At 41.6% G+C, this 15,269-nt stretch overlaps 1 protein-coding gene across 4 annotated transcripts in view; it reads left to right on the forward strand.

The window, feature by feature from the left end:
- LOC147127121 (cadherin-18) overlaps positions 1-15,269 on the forward strand; it is a 140,043-nt gene that overhangs the window by 107,377 nt on the left and 17,397 nt on the right. For all 4 annotated transcript variants that reach the window (XM_086021594.1, XM_086021593.1, XM_086021595.1 and 1 more), the window contains 6 exons: positions 451-570; positions 9,638-9,805; positions 9,869-10,056; positions 10,678-10,931; positions 13,248-13,384; positions 14,907-15,031. In XM_086021594.1, coding sequence (XP_085877720.1) covers positions 451-570; positions 9,638-9,805; positions 9,869-10,056; positions 10,678-10,931; positions 13,248-13,384; positions 14,907-15,031 — 992 coding nt within the window. The remainder of the gene's footprint in view (positions 1-450; positions 571-9,637; positions 9,806-9,868; positions 10,057-10,677; positions 10,932-13,247; positions 13,385-14,906; positions 15,032-15,269) is intronic.

Consider the following 15,269-nt stretch of genomic DNA (forward strand, 5'->3'; position numbering starts at 1 on the left):
AGCGTCCTTGTTTTGACAGGAAAAAATGTAATTCCAGAATAGGTTGGCATGGACGTTACAAAAAACAATCGTGATTTACTTGGATACAGTGCTTGCGACTTATAGAAATGATGTACCTGCAGTTACATACTTGAAGGAGCTTGTACCGGTTTCACAAATTGATTAATTTTACATGACATCAGACACAGATGGGATAATGCTCAAAATCAATTGAATTCTTGGTTTTGATTTGGGGGGTTGGGGAGTGATTCAGGAATAGTTCCATGAAAGCTGTCAATTGTTTGAAATGAAGAGTCTGGTGGAAGATTGTTTTTTTGCTTTGCTTTGTATTGCTGATTTTTAGTGTCAGATATTCAGTACAGCTAGCTTTGACATCAAGTAATAATTCCTTTGACAGATGTCATGAAGGAAAACCTTTAGAAATAACACATTTTGTTTTTTGTTTTTTAGGCACGTCGGTGCTGCAAGTCACGGCCACTGATGCCGACGACCCCACGTACGGAAACAGCGCCCGCATCGTCTACAGCATCTTACAAGGACAGCCATATTTCTCCGTGGACCCCAAAACAGGTGTAGTAGCTCAACAGCGGAGGTGGAAAAAGTATTCCTACTCTGGACTTGAGTAGAAGTACAGATATTTAAAATTGACTGCTAAAAGTGGAAGTAGCTACTGTCTTAATGGTTTCAGTATAAAGTAAAAAAGTACAGACGGTGAAATGTACACTGAAAATTGTAATGTGTGTATATATATATATATATATATATATATATATATATATATATATATATATATATATATATATATATATATATATATATATAATGGACGAAGAGAAAATGGAAAAGATTAGATAGATTTTATGAGTCTTTGAAGGCCTAGTGAGTGACATCATGACCTTCAGCATGCAGGTAATTAAGTGTGAGAGTCTTCAAATGTAGTCAAAGTGAAAAGACGTTGGAAAAAGAAATACTCAAGTAAAGTACAGATAACTGAAAAATCGACTTCAATCCAGTTAAGTGAATATTTGTAGTCAAGTCAAATTTATTTATATAGCCCTTAATCACAGGAAAGTCTCAAAGGGCTTCACATATGCACCAGATCATATACACGACATCCCCTGATCTTAACCCCCAGGAGGGCAAGGAAAAACTGAAAAAAAAAAACCATCTGGGGAAAAGTGAGAAAACCTTGAGAAGGGACCACAGATGGGGGAATCCCCTTTCCAGGATGATCATCCTGCAATGGATACCGAGTACGTTGTACTTTGTTACTTGCTGCCACTGCCGTCACTGAGAAGCTCAGGATGTCAACTCTGCTGCAGTGCTACAGAGAAAAAAAAAATCTCAACTAGCCCCAGAAGCTGATGTTTTTTTTGTTGTTTTTTTTTTTAAGTGGAGGAAAGTGTCGTCGCAGCAGGAGCCTGAAAAGATCTTTTTGTGCAGCAGAGGAAACGATTAAATGTAAATCACGACTGAAATTGTTCGACTTTTTATGTGATGTGAAAAATGCATTGTCACCAGCCTCTTTGTCATCTTTGTCATGTTCATCCACTGTTGAAAAGGCCAACACAAAGCCTGGCTTGGAACCCTACTTTGAAACCCTAATCGGAAACACTAAGTGGGACTCTAACCCTGGCTTTGAAACCCTAACTTAAAACCATGATCCAAGATCAAAACCCCATCATGAAACGTAGATACCTACCTTGAAACCCTAACTTTTGTTTTCAAGCCGTATTTGAAACCCTAACCCTTATTTGAAAGTAAAATTTGAAACCTGAACTCCTGTTTTAAACCCTAATGTGAAACCCTAACTCTGGCTTCAAACCCTAACTTAAGATGTTCACTCGGGTTTCAAACCCTACTTTTCCATCCTGATTTGGAACCCTAACCCTAGATTGAAATCTGTCTTTGAAACCCAAACCCTTATCTTAAAACCCCAACTAAAAACCCTCACTCTGGCTTCAAAACCTACTTTTGCACTATAATCTGAAACCCTAACCCTATCTTGAAACCTTTTTTTGAACCCCAAACTTTTGTTTGAAATGCTAACCCTATTTAGAAACCTTACTTAATTCTAGCCTCAAACTTTCACCTGTTACAAAACCTTACTTTGAAACCCCAACCCCTGTTTAAAACCCAAATTTGAAAGCCTTAACCATGGCTTCAGAAGCACCTTTGACACCCTCACCCTGGTTTAAAAACGCATTAACGTTCCCAAACGTATTTGCAAATTGAAGACATTGCTCCACAAGCGCGTTCATCTCGTTGCTGAAATGAAACGCATTGATGACAATTTGGCCCCTAGTGAGCAGGCAGCCCCGATCGACCGTCTGAAAAAAAAAAAAAAAAAAAATGCCGCTTAGCCAAATCTACATGAGTGACTACACTCGGGAACTCACCTCTCATGTTCAAAGACTCGTTCGCATGTGCTGACTCAGCGACTAGTCCTCACCGTAATTCTTGCTCAGGGCGTGCAAGAGACAGGACACGCGATGGAAGGCCAGCTGCACATTACACACACACACACACACTCACACTCTGCGTTGCACAAGTATCCTGTTGTTTTCGCCACTGGCCATCCACCCTCATCCCTCAAATTAGCACGCATGGAGCTACAGAAGAAGATGCAGAGGAGGAAGTGGAGCTCGCATGCCACTTTGTTGAGTCTTAGCGCACTTGACACGGGGGCTCCATGGCATTCCGTTGAGTGGACACCTCGCCTTGTTCTGGTTTGAACAGAAACTAAGTTGATGGACATCTATACTGTCCCTCATCCTTAGCGTTGGGGTGGGAATCGGACAGAGGAAGTCATGTATGTGTGTTCTAGTTACTGTGGCAAAAATCCATTACGTTACTGTGGCAAAAATCCATTACGTTAAGTTGAATCACCACTAAATTTCAATTGTCAAGTCAGAACTTGGTTGAAGCAAATCAGAGGTCAAATAGTCCTACCTTGCTCAGTCACAAATGAGCTCATTATCGTGAACAAAAACTAACCAAGTAATGACAACTAACATTGAAAAAGCATTTCGTGAATGGAATAAAATCAAAACGAAAAAATACTTTTTCAAAAACCAAAAACCAATTGAAACCACATTTTACGTAAATTAACCAAAACTAACGATAACGATGGCGAAAATGTCCTACGTTTTCCACTTTGTCAATTAATTTAATACATTATTTATTTCGGGATGACAGCACAGCCGTCTGGGAGTTGAGATCCAGAAGCGTCGCCACATGACGTTGCGCCTAGGTTTTAAATAAAACTACAGCTAATACTAACACTAATAAAACCTGAACTAAAACGAAGCATTTTTGAAGAAACTGAAACTAATGAGACCTAACAAATCCACTCTGAAAACGAATTAAAAAAAACTAACTCAAATGAAAACTAAGTACCAGGTAAATCAAAAAATACTATTTAATGATTTCCCAAAGCGATATTTAAGCATTCCTTGATGAGATGTTTGTTGTTTACATTGCTCAGCCTGACACAGACAAAAAAAAATGGCTCCTCGGATAACCTTCCCTTGGTAAAAATACGTCATTCTCGTAAAACATGAGCATTTTGATCTTCTCGTTTTTTTTTTTTTTTTTCTTTTCAATGTGGACCTAATACTCCTTTGTAATGCACTGCTAGTTTTTGTTGCACTGTGCTGTTAGATGAATAGCAGCATAGGTCATGAGTTTCAATAGACATCATTGCTGAATAGGAACCAGATAATTGTTTTTTCCATACCCTCAACAGTCAAACGCTAGAATTGACAAGATGATTTTGTCTTGGATGTGGACGAATGATGGCGTGGTTAACCATTCAGGTTCAAATCAGGGATCGGAAATAATTGATAGCACCAACATTCAAACAGACTTGATTAATGTCACCAAAAGACTTCCATTGTTATTGTGGCAACTCGATTACCGCTATGGAATATGCTGTTGTTATAATGTTTACATGTTGTCTACATGTACTGCTCAAACTGATGTGGCTGAGCCACAAAGGTGTTCTTGCCTCAGAGTTAACAATACAGCAGATGCATTGCATTTTTTTTGTCACCCAGTGTGATTTTCGGCCCATTATGTATCCTCTAAATCACCTTTTAAAGCAATTGTCCACCGATACGTATGAGCTAAAGTTGCTAATGATAATAAGATACTAGCCTCATTCGTTATCAGCCTTTTGGAAATGCATGGAGGACTCAAGAAAGTCATCAAGTTGGACTCGCTCTTCAATCCGAGTTACAACCTAGGACACAAGGCAGAGCGATAAAGACGGCTCACACAATGATCGATAAACGATCACATCCATTCGGAGGCTGCATGGCCGTCATCTTCCGCGCTTTTCTTTCAGCGGGCTACATGTCAGAAGCTCATCTACCGTGCTCATTCTCGCCTCTCGGAGAACAGCAACAGTACCCCCTGAGGTCTTGCGCATCCTAAATAGGCTAATTTCTCTGCTGATCTGGGATTTGCCAGCATTCAAGTTTACTGAAGGATCTGACACAGATGGAGGCTGCTGCACTTTGCCTAAAGCCTCAAGATGTCATGCCATCAATCAGACAACTTTTTTGAAGTTTGTATTTTTTTCGGATGTCAAAGCACGCGAGCCCTCGATTGGGGAAAGCCAAAAAAGAACTTTGATTGCCATCTAGCTTTAGCTGCGAGGGCGCAACACTCGGGGATAACTCAGAATTGGACGGGCCAGGATTCCCGAAGACGAAGATTGAAGGGCGCTTCGGTAATCTCCTATAATCCTTTTTGTTCACCCAGGAGATTGTCCTCCTTTAGAAGTTTGCAGCCAGACAAAGGGGTGGATCGCGTGATGGTATCAGCGTTAATAGAGCAGGGAGGTTGGGTAAAAGGCTAACCACCTCGCTGTGTCAAATTGGCCCCGATTCAACGAAGTCAACTCCTTTGCAATTATTTTCTAAATTAACCCACGGCCCTCAGCAGAGATTCGGCGGCAGACTTTGTGGGCGGCATTGTGCTCCGGCTGCAAGTTCATGGGTGCAAAGCTCACATTACCCTTATTTCAGCCACTCTGAAAAGTATAAGACTGACATTGTGGCAGAGTTCCACTTCAAAGTGAAATGTAGTGTGTTCTTTATCCAACAAAAACACTGGAAGCATATTTCGTATCGGCGCAACGGCAGCACTGCTTTCAAGCAGGCGTTTGCTGCGGTACAACGAGTTAGCGTTTGTTAATAATAGGCTTTTAGCGCTGTTAACTGCACAAATGGGAACTCATGCTGTTTCTTGGCATTTCCAGTTTTGGAAGTGTGCGGATCAAACTTTTCCATTACGTTCTTTGGTCTAATTGAAGGTTTTGCTTTGTACATTGCCGACCGGAAGGGCTTTGAAATGTTTTTTCGGTGTTAATTGTCTGATTAAAAGCAGCAACGCAGCTGAAGTGAACACCTGTTCATTTATTGATGCTGGAAATTATCTCGTGTGTCACTCCTTGCATTTGACCATCAGCTGTTGTTTTTCTTCGGTTTTGTCGGCATTTGACGTATTTTTCTGTAGTTTGCTGGATCTCAAATTTATCGCCAAATAATTGTTGGCTCACCAAGTACTAACGTAATGACCAACAATTAAATTGCAGTAGCAGAGTCAAGTAAAGGCAAGTATTTTTACTACACTGTATAAAAAACTAAAGTTTAAACTGCTGCAGCCCCATGCACAGTTTGAACATTTCATTCAGAGATGATTTTGCATATCACTAGTGGTGCTCTTGCCGTACTTTTACAATCACTACTTTCGTTTACGCCAGGCAGGGCTTTTTATTGAACCCCAACATTTGGCAAATTACAGAGAAGCCCAGTCAAGCAAATTTGATTTTTGAAAATGAAAAGAGTCGGTTTTAAAGTAAGTCTCAATCGTGGATGGTCTCTGGCTAAAATAGGTGGTAAAAAATGTGTACAGCTTTTAGCATTACTATTTAATTTTTTTGTTTTTTTACATGAACCCCATTGTGTTCAAGCTGTTTTCACTACAGTGGACTCAAAACGGAATATTTGTTATGCCTAATGACTTATAAATATGACAAAAAATCATAATTATTATAAACTTTGAGCTTGTGTGTGTTTGTTTCATTTGGTGATATTACAGAGCCTGGTTTACTGGTGACACAGCAGAACCGTTGAGCTCACAGGTCACTCGGCTCACAGTTAATTAGGCTGTGAGACTTCTGGAGTGCGCAGCCACACGATGCCGATAATGTTGTGAAGAGCGGAATAAATAAAGACAGCAAGAGAGAGAAAGCGAATTAGGGCCCTTTGAGCTCATGTAATAGCTGCTCCTTTTGAAGGCCATAATGTGGAAAATGACACGCTCTTCAGAGAGATGCAGCACAGAATACATCCTCGATTACGGGCCAAAAAAATTACGTCAAAAGAGAAGCAAGGATGCCATGATTTAGCGTATGTTGACATTTCAATCGGTTAAATAAACTGCAAAGAGCACAAGAGGAATCCATAGCAGAGGGTGTTGCATATCCGTAATGTGAAATTAGATGATACAAAAAGCTTATTTAAAAAAAATTGAATTGACTTGAATTGAACTGAAAAGAGGCGGCACGGTGGTCGACTGGTTAGCACGTCCGCCTCACAGTTCAGAGGTCGTGGGTTCGATCCCGGCCTCCCTGTGTGGAGTTTGCATGTTCTCCCCGTGCCTGCGTGGGTTTTCTCCGGGTACTCCGGTTTCCTCCCACATTCCAAAAACATGCATGGTAAGTTGATTGGACTCTCTAAATTGCCCCTAGGTGTGATTGTGAGTGCGTATGTTTGTCTTTGTGTGCCCTGCGATTGGCTGGCAACCAATTCGGGGTGTCCCCCGCCTACTGCCCAAAAACAGCTGGGATAGGCTCCAGTACGCCTTGTGAGGATAAGCGGTATAGATAATGGATGGATGGATGAACTGAAAAGACCGAGTCACTGATGGTGCTCTTGTACAATCTGCGTGGGTGCAGTTCCCACTCAGTGACGATTTGAAAGGTTGTCTGCCCATATGTATCCTGCATCTAACTGGCAACCAGTTCAGGGCAGAGTACGCTTATTGACCGCAGTCAGCAAGGAAAGGCTCCAGCTGTCCCTGAAAATGGATAAATGGAGAATAGAATGAAATCTTTAGAGGAAAATCTAGTTTGGCAATTGCCGTACACAAGAAGAAAAACATCAAAGAAAAAAAAATTATCAGAAAATATTTATCATCATATTTTCAACATCAGGCATAGAGACTGAATGAGTGCAGGAGAGAGTATAAATCATCAGCAGCATTGAACATAGCAAAAACATGCACGTCAATAAACACCATATTTTTCTGACTATAGGCACACATAGAGGGGGAAATCAACCCAAACATATTTTTTTCAGGAATATGTTCCCAGCAGGCCCACTAGTTGAAGCACGACATTCTGATTAATCTTGCGTTTGTGGATGAGTTAACCAGTAAAATCCACCCATTTTTAGCCATCTCAGGGCGCGGCCATTTTGTCACTCCTGTCGACTGAAAATGACATCACAAATGCTCAGGGCTCAGATAATGACCAATCATGAAAACAGATTAGCTGTTGCTTGGTTGTTACCTGAGCCCTGAGATTTCATTTTCAGTCAACAGAAGTGACAAAATGGCCGCCCCCAGAGATGGCGAAAAACAGGTGGATTAACTCTTATTTCACAAGCGCAAGATTAATGTTTCAATTAGTGAATATATACTAATTGAACATGATACGTGATATTTTGATACATGAAAAAAATATGTTTGGGTTGACTTCCCCTTTAATATCCTTTAATTTTCTCAAAAATTGACAGTACGCCTTATAATCAGGTACGGCTCATGTATGGATGTCAAATTGAAGTCGAATACAATTGGACTCATTTGGTGTACTAGTTTGTTTCCTGTAATGTGCAGTTATGCCCCTTATAACCCGATAAATGGAAGTTTCCCAAAATAGACCTGTTCATTGAGTTCAGATGCGTTATAATGTTGTGCGCCTCATAGTCCAAAAAATACGGTAAGATATATGAAATAACTCTCTAAAAACATTGGACTAACTGCCAGCAGTGCAGTGACAGCTATAGATGAATGAATAGGTGATATACAAGGGTTAGGGTTCACCCTCGTACCAATGTAAATAGCAGCAAGAATAGAAAGCAAATAGTATGCATGAATAAATAAATACTATAGTTGTATAGATTGAGGTCGGTGTCGTTATCAATCGGTTGATGACGTGTCTCTGTGGTGATTCATCGCTGACAAGCGCGACCTAACTGTCGGGCCCTAACAGACAACACGCCACCCACTGCGAGTGCGTCTTCATCCCGCTGCCTCCTTGACCCACTTTTAATGAGTACTCCGCCCGGCCGGATGCGAGAGGGATTATACTTTCCATCTGCGGGGTCATGACGCAGGAAGTGAGGGAGAAATGACCTTTGAAGCGTCGCGAAAATTGCTTTCGTTCAGTCACTTTTGTAAACGGGAAATTAGGCTTGTCCACACTTTTATTGATATGAATAGCATGAATGAAATGGATTAATCAGGAACCCGTAAAGGCTTCAAGTTGGCCTGATCTTATTACAGAACAGTTATTATAGAGTAATTCATAATATAGAATGATAATCTCGTGGTATTGGTTTACACTGTGGTTCAAGTTCTAATTCTTACATTGCATCTCGTTGGACTGAGCAGGTGTACCTAATAACCTGGCTTGTGGTTACATTACTGACTGACCAAGGCCAAGGTCGTATACATTGGTTGGGAGCACTAGGGTGTGCTAATCCGCCAATTAAACAAGCAGAAAACAGCTCATCAAACAACAAATCCACTCTCCAAGGTTGCACTGTACTCATGGTTGGTTTGGGCTATAGCAAAATACCTCACGGAGAACATGTGATGTGCACTTATTGCGTCCAGTGAATAAAGATGGGTTTTGCCTTTGCAGTTTTTATCTTGGTGCCGCTTGAAAGAAGTCACAGTCCTTTTTCCAACACGTGTACGGTGTAGGCTTAAATGTGAGCCATAGGTAAACAAAAAGAAGGAAAAAAAGTCCTTGATTAGTCATTGAATGTCATAGAACACGAGGCAAAGCCTTGACGACAAGGGAAGCGAGGATGTTTTTATTCATCTGTGTTGGGCTATGTTTCTCATGCTAAAATGCTAATTATTAAGTATGAAGGCACACAGTAGAGTGCCGAACCCTACAAAGGTGAGCTGATGGTTTGAAATTCCATTACATTACTTTATTGTCATTGTACAGAATGCCACAAGATTTTTGTGCATTTCAGGACCGGAATTATCAAATAAATAAAGCCATTTTTGTGCTTATTGGTTTATAAGGACGACGATCACATTGAGAGGATAAGTGACACAGAAAATGCACAGATGGATAGTTATTTCATATGGTTATTTCTTACATTTTCTTTGTATTTACTGGTTTAGTCAAACATTTTCTGAGTGGTATGTGACCATACCATTTGCTTTCTGTGACGGGTAGGATAAGGACAATTGGCAACTCCCAGTGACTGTCTTGAGTCCCGTATGCACTAAAATGACATATCCACATGTAAAACCCATCCAAAACATTACCTGGTTCTCTGCGGCTTTGTTTACCAACAAGGTTAAAAGTTGTGTTTTGTTACAGGAACCATCAGGACTGCCTTAGCCAACATGGACCGAGAAGCCCGAGAACATTACATCGTGGTCATCCAGGCCAAAGACATGGCGGGCCAAGTTGGCGGCCTCTCTGGATCCACCATCATCAATGTCACGCTGACCGATGTCAACGACAACCCACCAAAGTTCCCGCAAAGTACGTAGTTCAAAGTCGGTCTACTGGGATGTTCTTGGTGTCACATCTGATCTACGTCCACAGAAAATTACCAGCAGTACGTCCCAGAGTCAGCTCAAGTTGGGAAACCGGTGGGGAAGATTAAAGCCAACGACGATGATTTGGGCGTCAACGCGGACATCAAGTACAGCATCATTAACTCGGAAGGGGCCAACATGTTTTCGATAGCCACTGACAAGGATACCAAAGAGGGAATCATCACCCTCAGAAAGGTACATTTGGAATGTGTCAATTGCAGTTTTGACTACATGGTGAGTAAATGAGCAGCAGTTCCCCAACCAGGCTGCACAGAGACAGTGAACAAACAATATTTGATTGATCACGAGAGTCTGAAAGAAGTTTTATTTTGAAAATCAATTGCATCTTAGTCACGTGATACAGTCGTAAAAAAGTAAGCCAGCAAGCTATCAAAAGTAAATTTTAAAGAATGATTTGGAAAGCTTGTTTGGAAATTCTTAAGAAAAACACTGAATACCTTACTTTTTACAACATCCTATTTTTGTGAAGCGAAATTTTTCTGCAATGATGGCAACTGAACTAACATTACAAGACAGACTGGACATAAGTAACTTCGGATGTCTCCCATAACCCCAACATGGGACCAGCTTGTTAAACAAAAAACGCAGTGCTCATACTAACTACCACAAATGTCATGGTCAGTTTTATTTTTTTTAAATGTGCTCTTATTTGTTTTCATGCCGGTTCATCAAATAATGTGCTTTACATGAAACCATTTGGAAAAGGTTGGGGACTGCTAGTGCTGCAGTAGCACCATACGAGTCACATAAAAATTGTCAACATGAGCATTCAAACCTTAAATCTGGTCCTGACAGCCGCTAAACTACGAGAGGAAGAAGACGTACACGCTCCACATCGAGGGCACCAACACACACGCGGATCCTCGTTTTTCCTACCTGGGCTCCTTTAAAGACACAGCCACGCTAAAAATCACCGTTGGGGATGTGGACGAGGCGCCCGTCTTCTCTTTGGATTATTATATCATGGACGTATATGAGAACTCACTCAGCGGGACGGAGGTAGGCTCCGTCACAGCCCGGGACCCCGACAGCAGGAACAGCCCCGTCAGGTACGACCTATACAAAAAGTCTGTATAATGAACGTGTCTATAGCTACATCTTGGCCAGTCGTTTAAACCCTTGTACAATTCTATACAGAGTGAGAAAAAAAAACACTTTGGGAATTCCTAACCTAACTTGTCCCAACCCTGAGACTCCCTAATCTCTAATGATTATACTTTGGATCTCATATGCATTACTTACTTAGATTAGTAAAGCATGAGAATGCCAAAATCAAACCCTAACTCTAAAACTGTTTTTCCTTAATTCTAAATTTGGTAATGGCTCCCGCTGAACACTATCTCTGAATCCCCGATCTACAGCAGTGATGCATGCCATGACCTTTTTGAGCCTGCCAAATTTGTGCTGCTGCAAGACTTGCAGTTCAGGTCTCCCTTTTATCCCCCCTTTTTTCCCCCATGAATATTCCCGTGAATGATTTCTTTGTTTCCCGGTCGAAGGAACCGCTGCTTAGTACATTTGTATGCACTCTAAACTCCAGTTTGTGAGGCGGTGCAAATGGAAAAGACAGATAGCAGCCCCGAGGCAGTGGACTAATCCGGGGTTTCACTGTGCACAGGTATCTCGTTCTGTGACACTCATGCATGCGTGCCGCCGGCAGCATCGAGCGTCAACGTGAAGGCGCTAATGAGATGACAGGCCGCCGCTGCCTCTATTGTTTGACAAGATTTTGTCGCTTTTTGGGATCACTTCGGAGCTTCTTGGAGAAGTGTGTTTTTTATGAACAACAGAAGGCTTTGTCTTTGTTATTGTCTACCATGTCGATGTTTCCAATGTCCGATGCTGCGACTTGTGACACCTGGTGGAATAATGGAGTTTTATTTGCCACTCTTTATTCTGGTGTCTATTTTAGTTTTGATCTTCTGGAAGTGACCTTTATCTTTCCACCAATCACACCATTGCACTATGTCTAGCCCCACCCTACAACTGTGTCGGCAAAGGATTCCGAATGTGACATTGACCATCAAAACTTCCATTTCACATTTCCCCCTGTATCACTGTTCTGTGATAACGGCATCATCACAGAATGGGGGGGTCAAGGCGACTAGGCAATTTTCTGGCTTCAGAGGGTGTGTCAAAGGTGCCTGGGAAAGGAAATATAGCTGCCTTTCCCAAACCTTTTAAGTCACACACCCTCTTCAATGTCATGACGGAGTTGGGGAAAAACACATTGAAAATACACTAATACTAAGTATTATTAGAGCATAGCTCCATTGCACTGTTACACCCTTCTAGTTTTAATCCTTTAACCAGGGAATATTTAACTCTAAACCTGGCATGATTTTAATATCTGGAGAAATGACTCACCAAGTGATCCTGTCTAGTTTTGTTCAACATGTTTAAGTTTGAAAGGGTAATCTGGTTTGATATAGGTTTATTTTTGGTCTTCTGGAAATTATCCATCCCATCACACTGCATTGTTCCCAGCGCCACCCTTTGAGGTATCCTACAATTGCATTGGCATCAAAAGGATGCATAGCATTTTATTGTCCATCAAAGTAGTCTTTTACGTTTTTCCTCCTGTATCGTTGTAACATGGAATGGGCGGCTGAGGATGATCTGGCAATTTCCTGGCTTGGCAAGTAGCATCAGAATTGGGATGGTGCCTATCGAGCAGGAGATTTGGCGATCTTTACCTAATTGGATATCCAACAGAATTGGGGAAAAAAAGCTTCATTTTACTATCATACATACCAGAGTTCCATCACACTATTGCTACTTACTTGTAATAATTGTGAACCGGATGGTATTAATGGCCAAAATGCAACCGGCGGGTAAACGAGCTCTTGAGTAGAAGCACCTGTGGCAAAAGACAAACTGTGGCAGGGCTCACTTTCTGGACCTGGATTTGACACTTCTCTCAGATGGGAGGATTTGCACTTTGGCCATCGATATGTTACCCTACCAGCGGGAATCACTAATTCCTAACCTTCACCATGGGATGTTGTTAATGTCTGGCAAGAAGACGTACCAAGTGATCATATCTAGTTTGGTTTGCCACATTCCAGTTTGGAGGGGTATCCTGTTGTGTTTTGCTTTTGATCTTCTGGAAGTGAGCTGTCTCGGTCTACCTATCAATAAATCGCACTGTAGCCCCACACTTTGAGGTACCCTACAATTGATTCGACATCCTGTCAAAGAGTGTGAAACATGATACTGGGCATCAAAGCTCCACTTTTCCTGCTTTTCTCATATCGGTGTTCTGTCTGAACACCACCGACACCAACTAGGGGGGGGCCAAGTCAAGATGGGAGAGTCGACCTGAGTTTTGATGCACTCCATTGCTGACTGATTGATTTGTTCAGGTACTACATGGATAAAAAGGAGTCGGACCCAATCTACTTTCGCATAGACGAGATCAGCGGTATGATCAGGACCACGCAGCCACTGGACCGTGAGGACACTGCCTGGCACAACATCACCGTGATGGCCTCGGAGGTTGGTAGGTACCCGGGGAGTAAAACGCAGCCCCTTCTAAGCTCACACAAATGCATGTTCTCTGCTTCGTTTCTGTTGGGTTTTGTGAGTGTTGATGCAGCGTGATGATACAATCACAAAAGTGGGTAAATATTGACAGCATGAGGTGCTTTAAGCGTGAAATTTACAATCGCGTTTCTCGAGGATAAGGGCGATCATTTCCATATTGATTAGAGTGTATTCAAATCAGATCAGGCGCACTCCTCCTTATAATTGACTAGCAAAATCAAATTAGTCCCAATTGTTCAATGTCCTTTCATACAGTAACAATTAATTAAATTAAAGCAGGCCCCCGCTAACTTTAGCTATCAGGTAACTTGGCTAATTTGTAATCACAATTAGGCAAATCCCCTGCCAAGCAACAGAGGTAGCGCATGCTAATGCTTCATTATCTCCATCCCTCATTTGCATGCGGCCGTGCACCTCCATTCTAAGGTGCCGGCCAATGAAAGCAAGCCTTTGAATGGGCAAGGACGCCTGGAGTCACACTTAAAAGACCAGCAGCCAGAGAAACGAGTGAGTGAAAAGCACCAAAATTGTGTCAAACAACCCTGAGGTACAACCTCTTTCAGACACGAATGCAACTATTATCTTAACCCAACAATAGCAGCGGTGTTACCTTCCGTTAATAAAAGAAACTTCAAGTTGCACACAAGGAAAAGTGACAGTTATGTTTAGAACGATGAAGTTTGTCCTTCACATCGAATGTTATCATGACAGAGGGCAGGCGTGACATACAAATAACGAAAAGACGTCTATACAATATCAAAGCCAAGCCATTATCAGAATGTTTGATCTGAATATGACGAAAAGAACATTTCGACATTTCCATTTATGTTGTATGTCGGCATAGCTCTCTCCTGTCCTTTCGAATGGCTTGATATTTTAAAAAGCATACATTTGAATAAATGTGTATTTTTTAAATGCTAGTTTTAAAGCAGTGTCAGAAGCGGAAATATCAAAGCACGTTTAATCTAGATTTGATTACCATCCCGTTTGATTTAATTCCAAAATCTTATATTCAATCTGTCACATGTCTGCCAAAGGAATTGTTTTGTTACTGTGTGGGTTTGCAAGCAATAAACATTTAGCAGGGAGCTTCCTATTTAAAACATCTTCACACTCATACCGCAAGTCTCGTGCCTGCTCTAAAGTATCTTCTCAGCATCTAGTAGCTCACCTGACTTCTTTATACAGCACAACACAATATTTACACGTGAGAAAATGCCTTCAGCAACCCACTGATGGATCTTTGGTTCTCCGTTTGTCCGTTTTCCTTTCAGGCCAGCGATAGTCAGTGTTTCTGCCACCCAGGAAATATCTTGGCGCCTATTGTTTACAAACATTATGAAAGGTTTATCGAGAGTGAAAGTCAACATGTGAGGTCTACCAGCAGCCAGACAGGAAAAGCCGAGGGTGTTGTGCACTAAGAATTACACGGCTGACCTTTTTTGCTTTGATATTTGTGCACCGGTGTGTCTCGCCAGACAATCCCGGCCTCCTCAGTTACATCCCGGTCACCGTGCAGGTGCTGGACGTCAACGACAACGCGCCACAAGTGGCCGCTGCTGACGAGGAGGTCATTCTCTGCGAAAGCACAAGGGCTGGAATGGTGGGTGGCAGCTCCGGCCTCTGTCGTTAACGACCTCCGCCAACCGCGGCAACTCACTCATTTTTTGCATTCTCACTGGTTTCTGTAAAATACTCTTTTAATTTTTCCTTTATTTTTAATATCTGCTGTTTTTGTGTGTTTGTTTTTTGTTACGTTAAAAACAACAACTAATGAGCCACTTGTTTGTGTTTTGATTGCCATTGAAAATGGAAAAAACAAATGATGAATTCTCGCAATT

The sequence above is a fragment of the Filicampus tigris genome, chromosome 21 (genome assembly GCF_054856515.1).
Source record: "Filicampus tigris isolate MCC_2025a chromosome 21, RoL_Ftig_1.0, whole genome shotgun sequence".
Lineage (NCBI taxonomy): Eukaryota > Metazoa > Chordata > Actinopteri > Syngnathiformes > Syngnathidae > Filicampus > Filicampus tigris.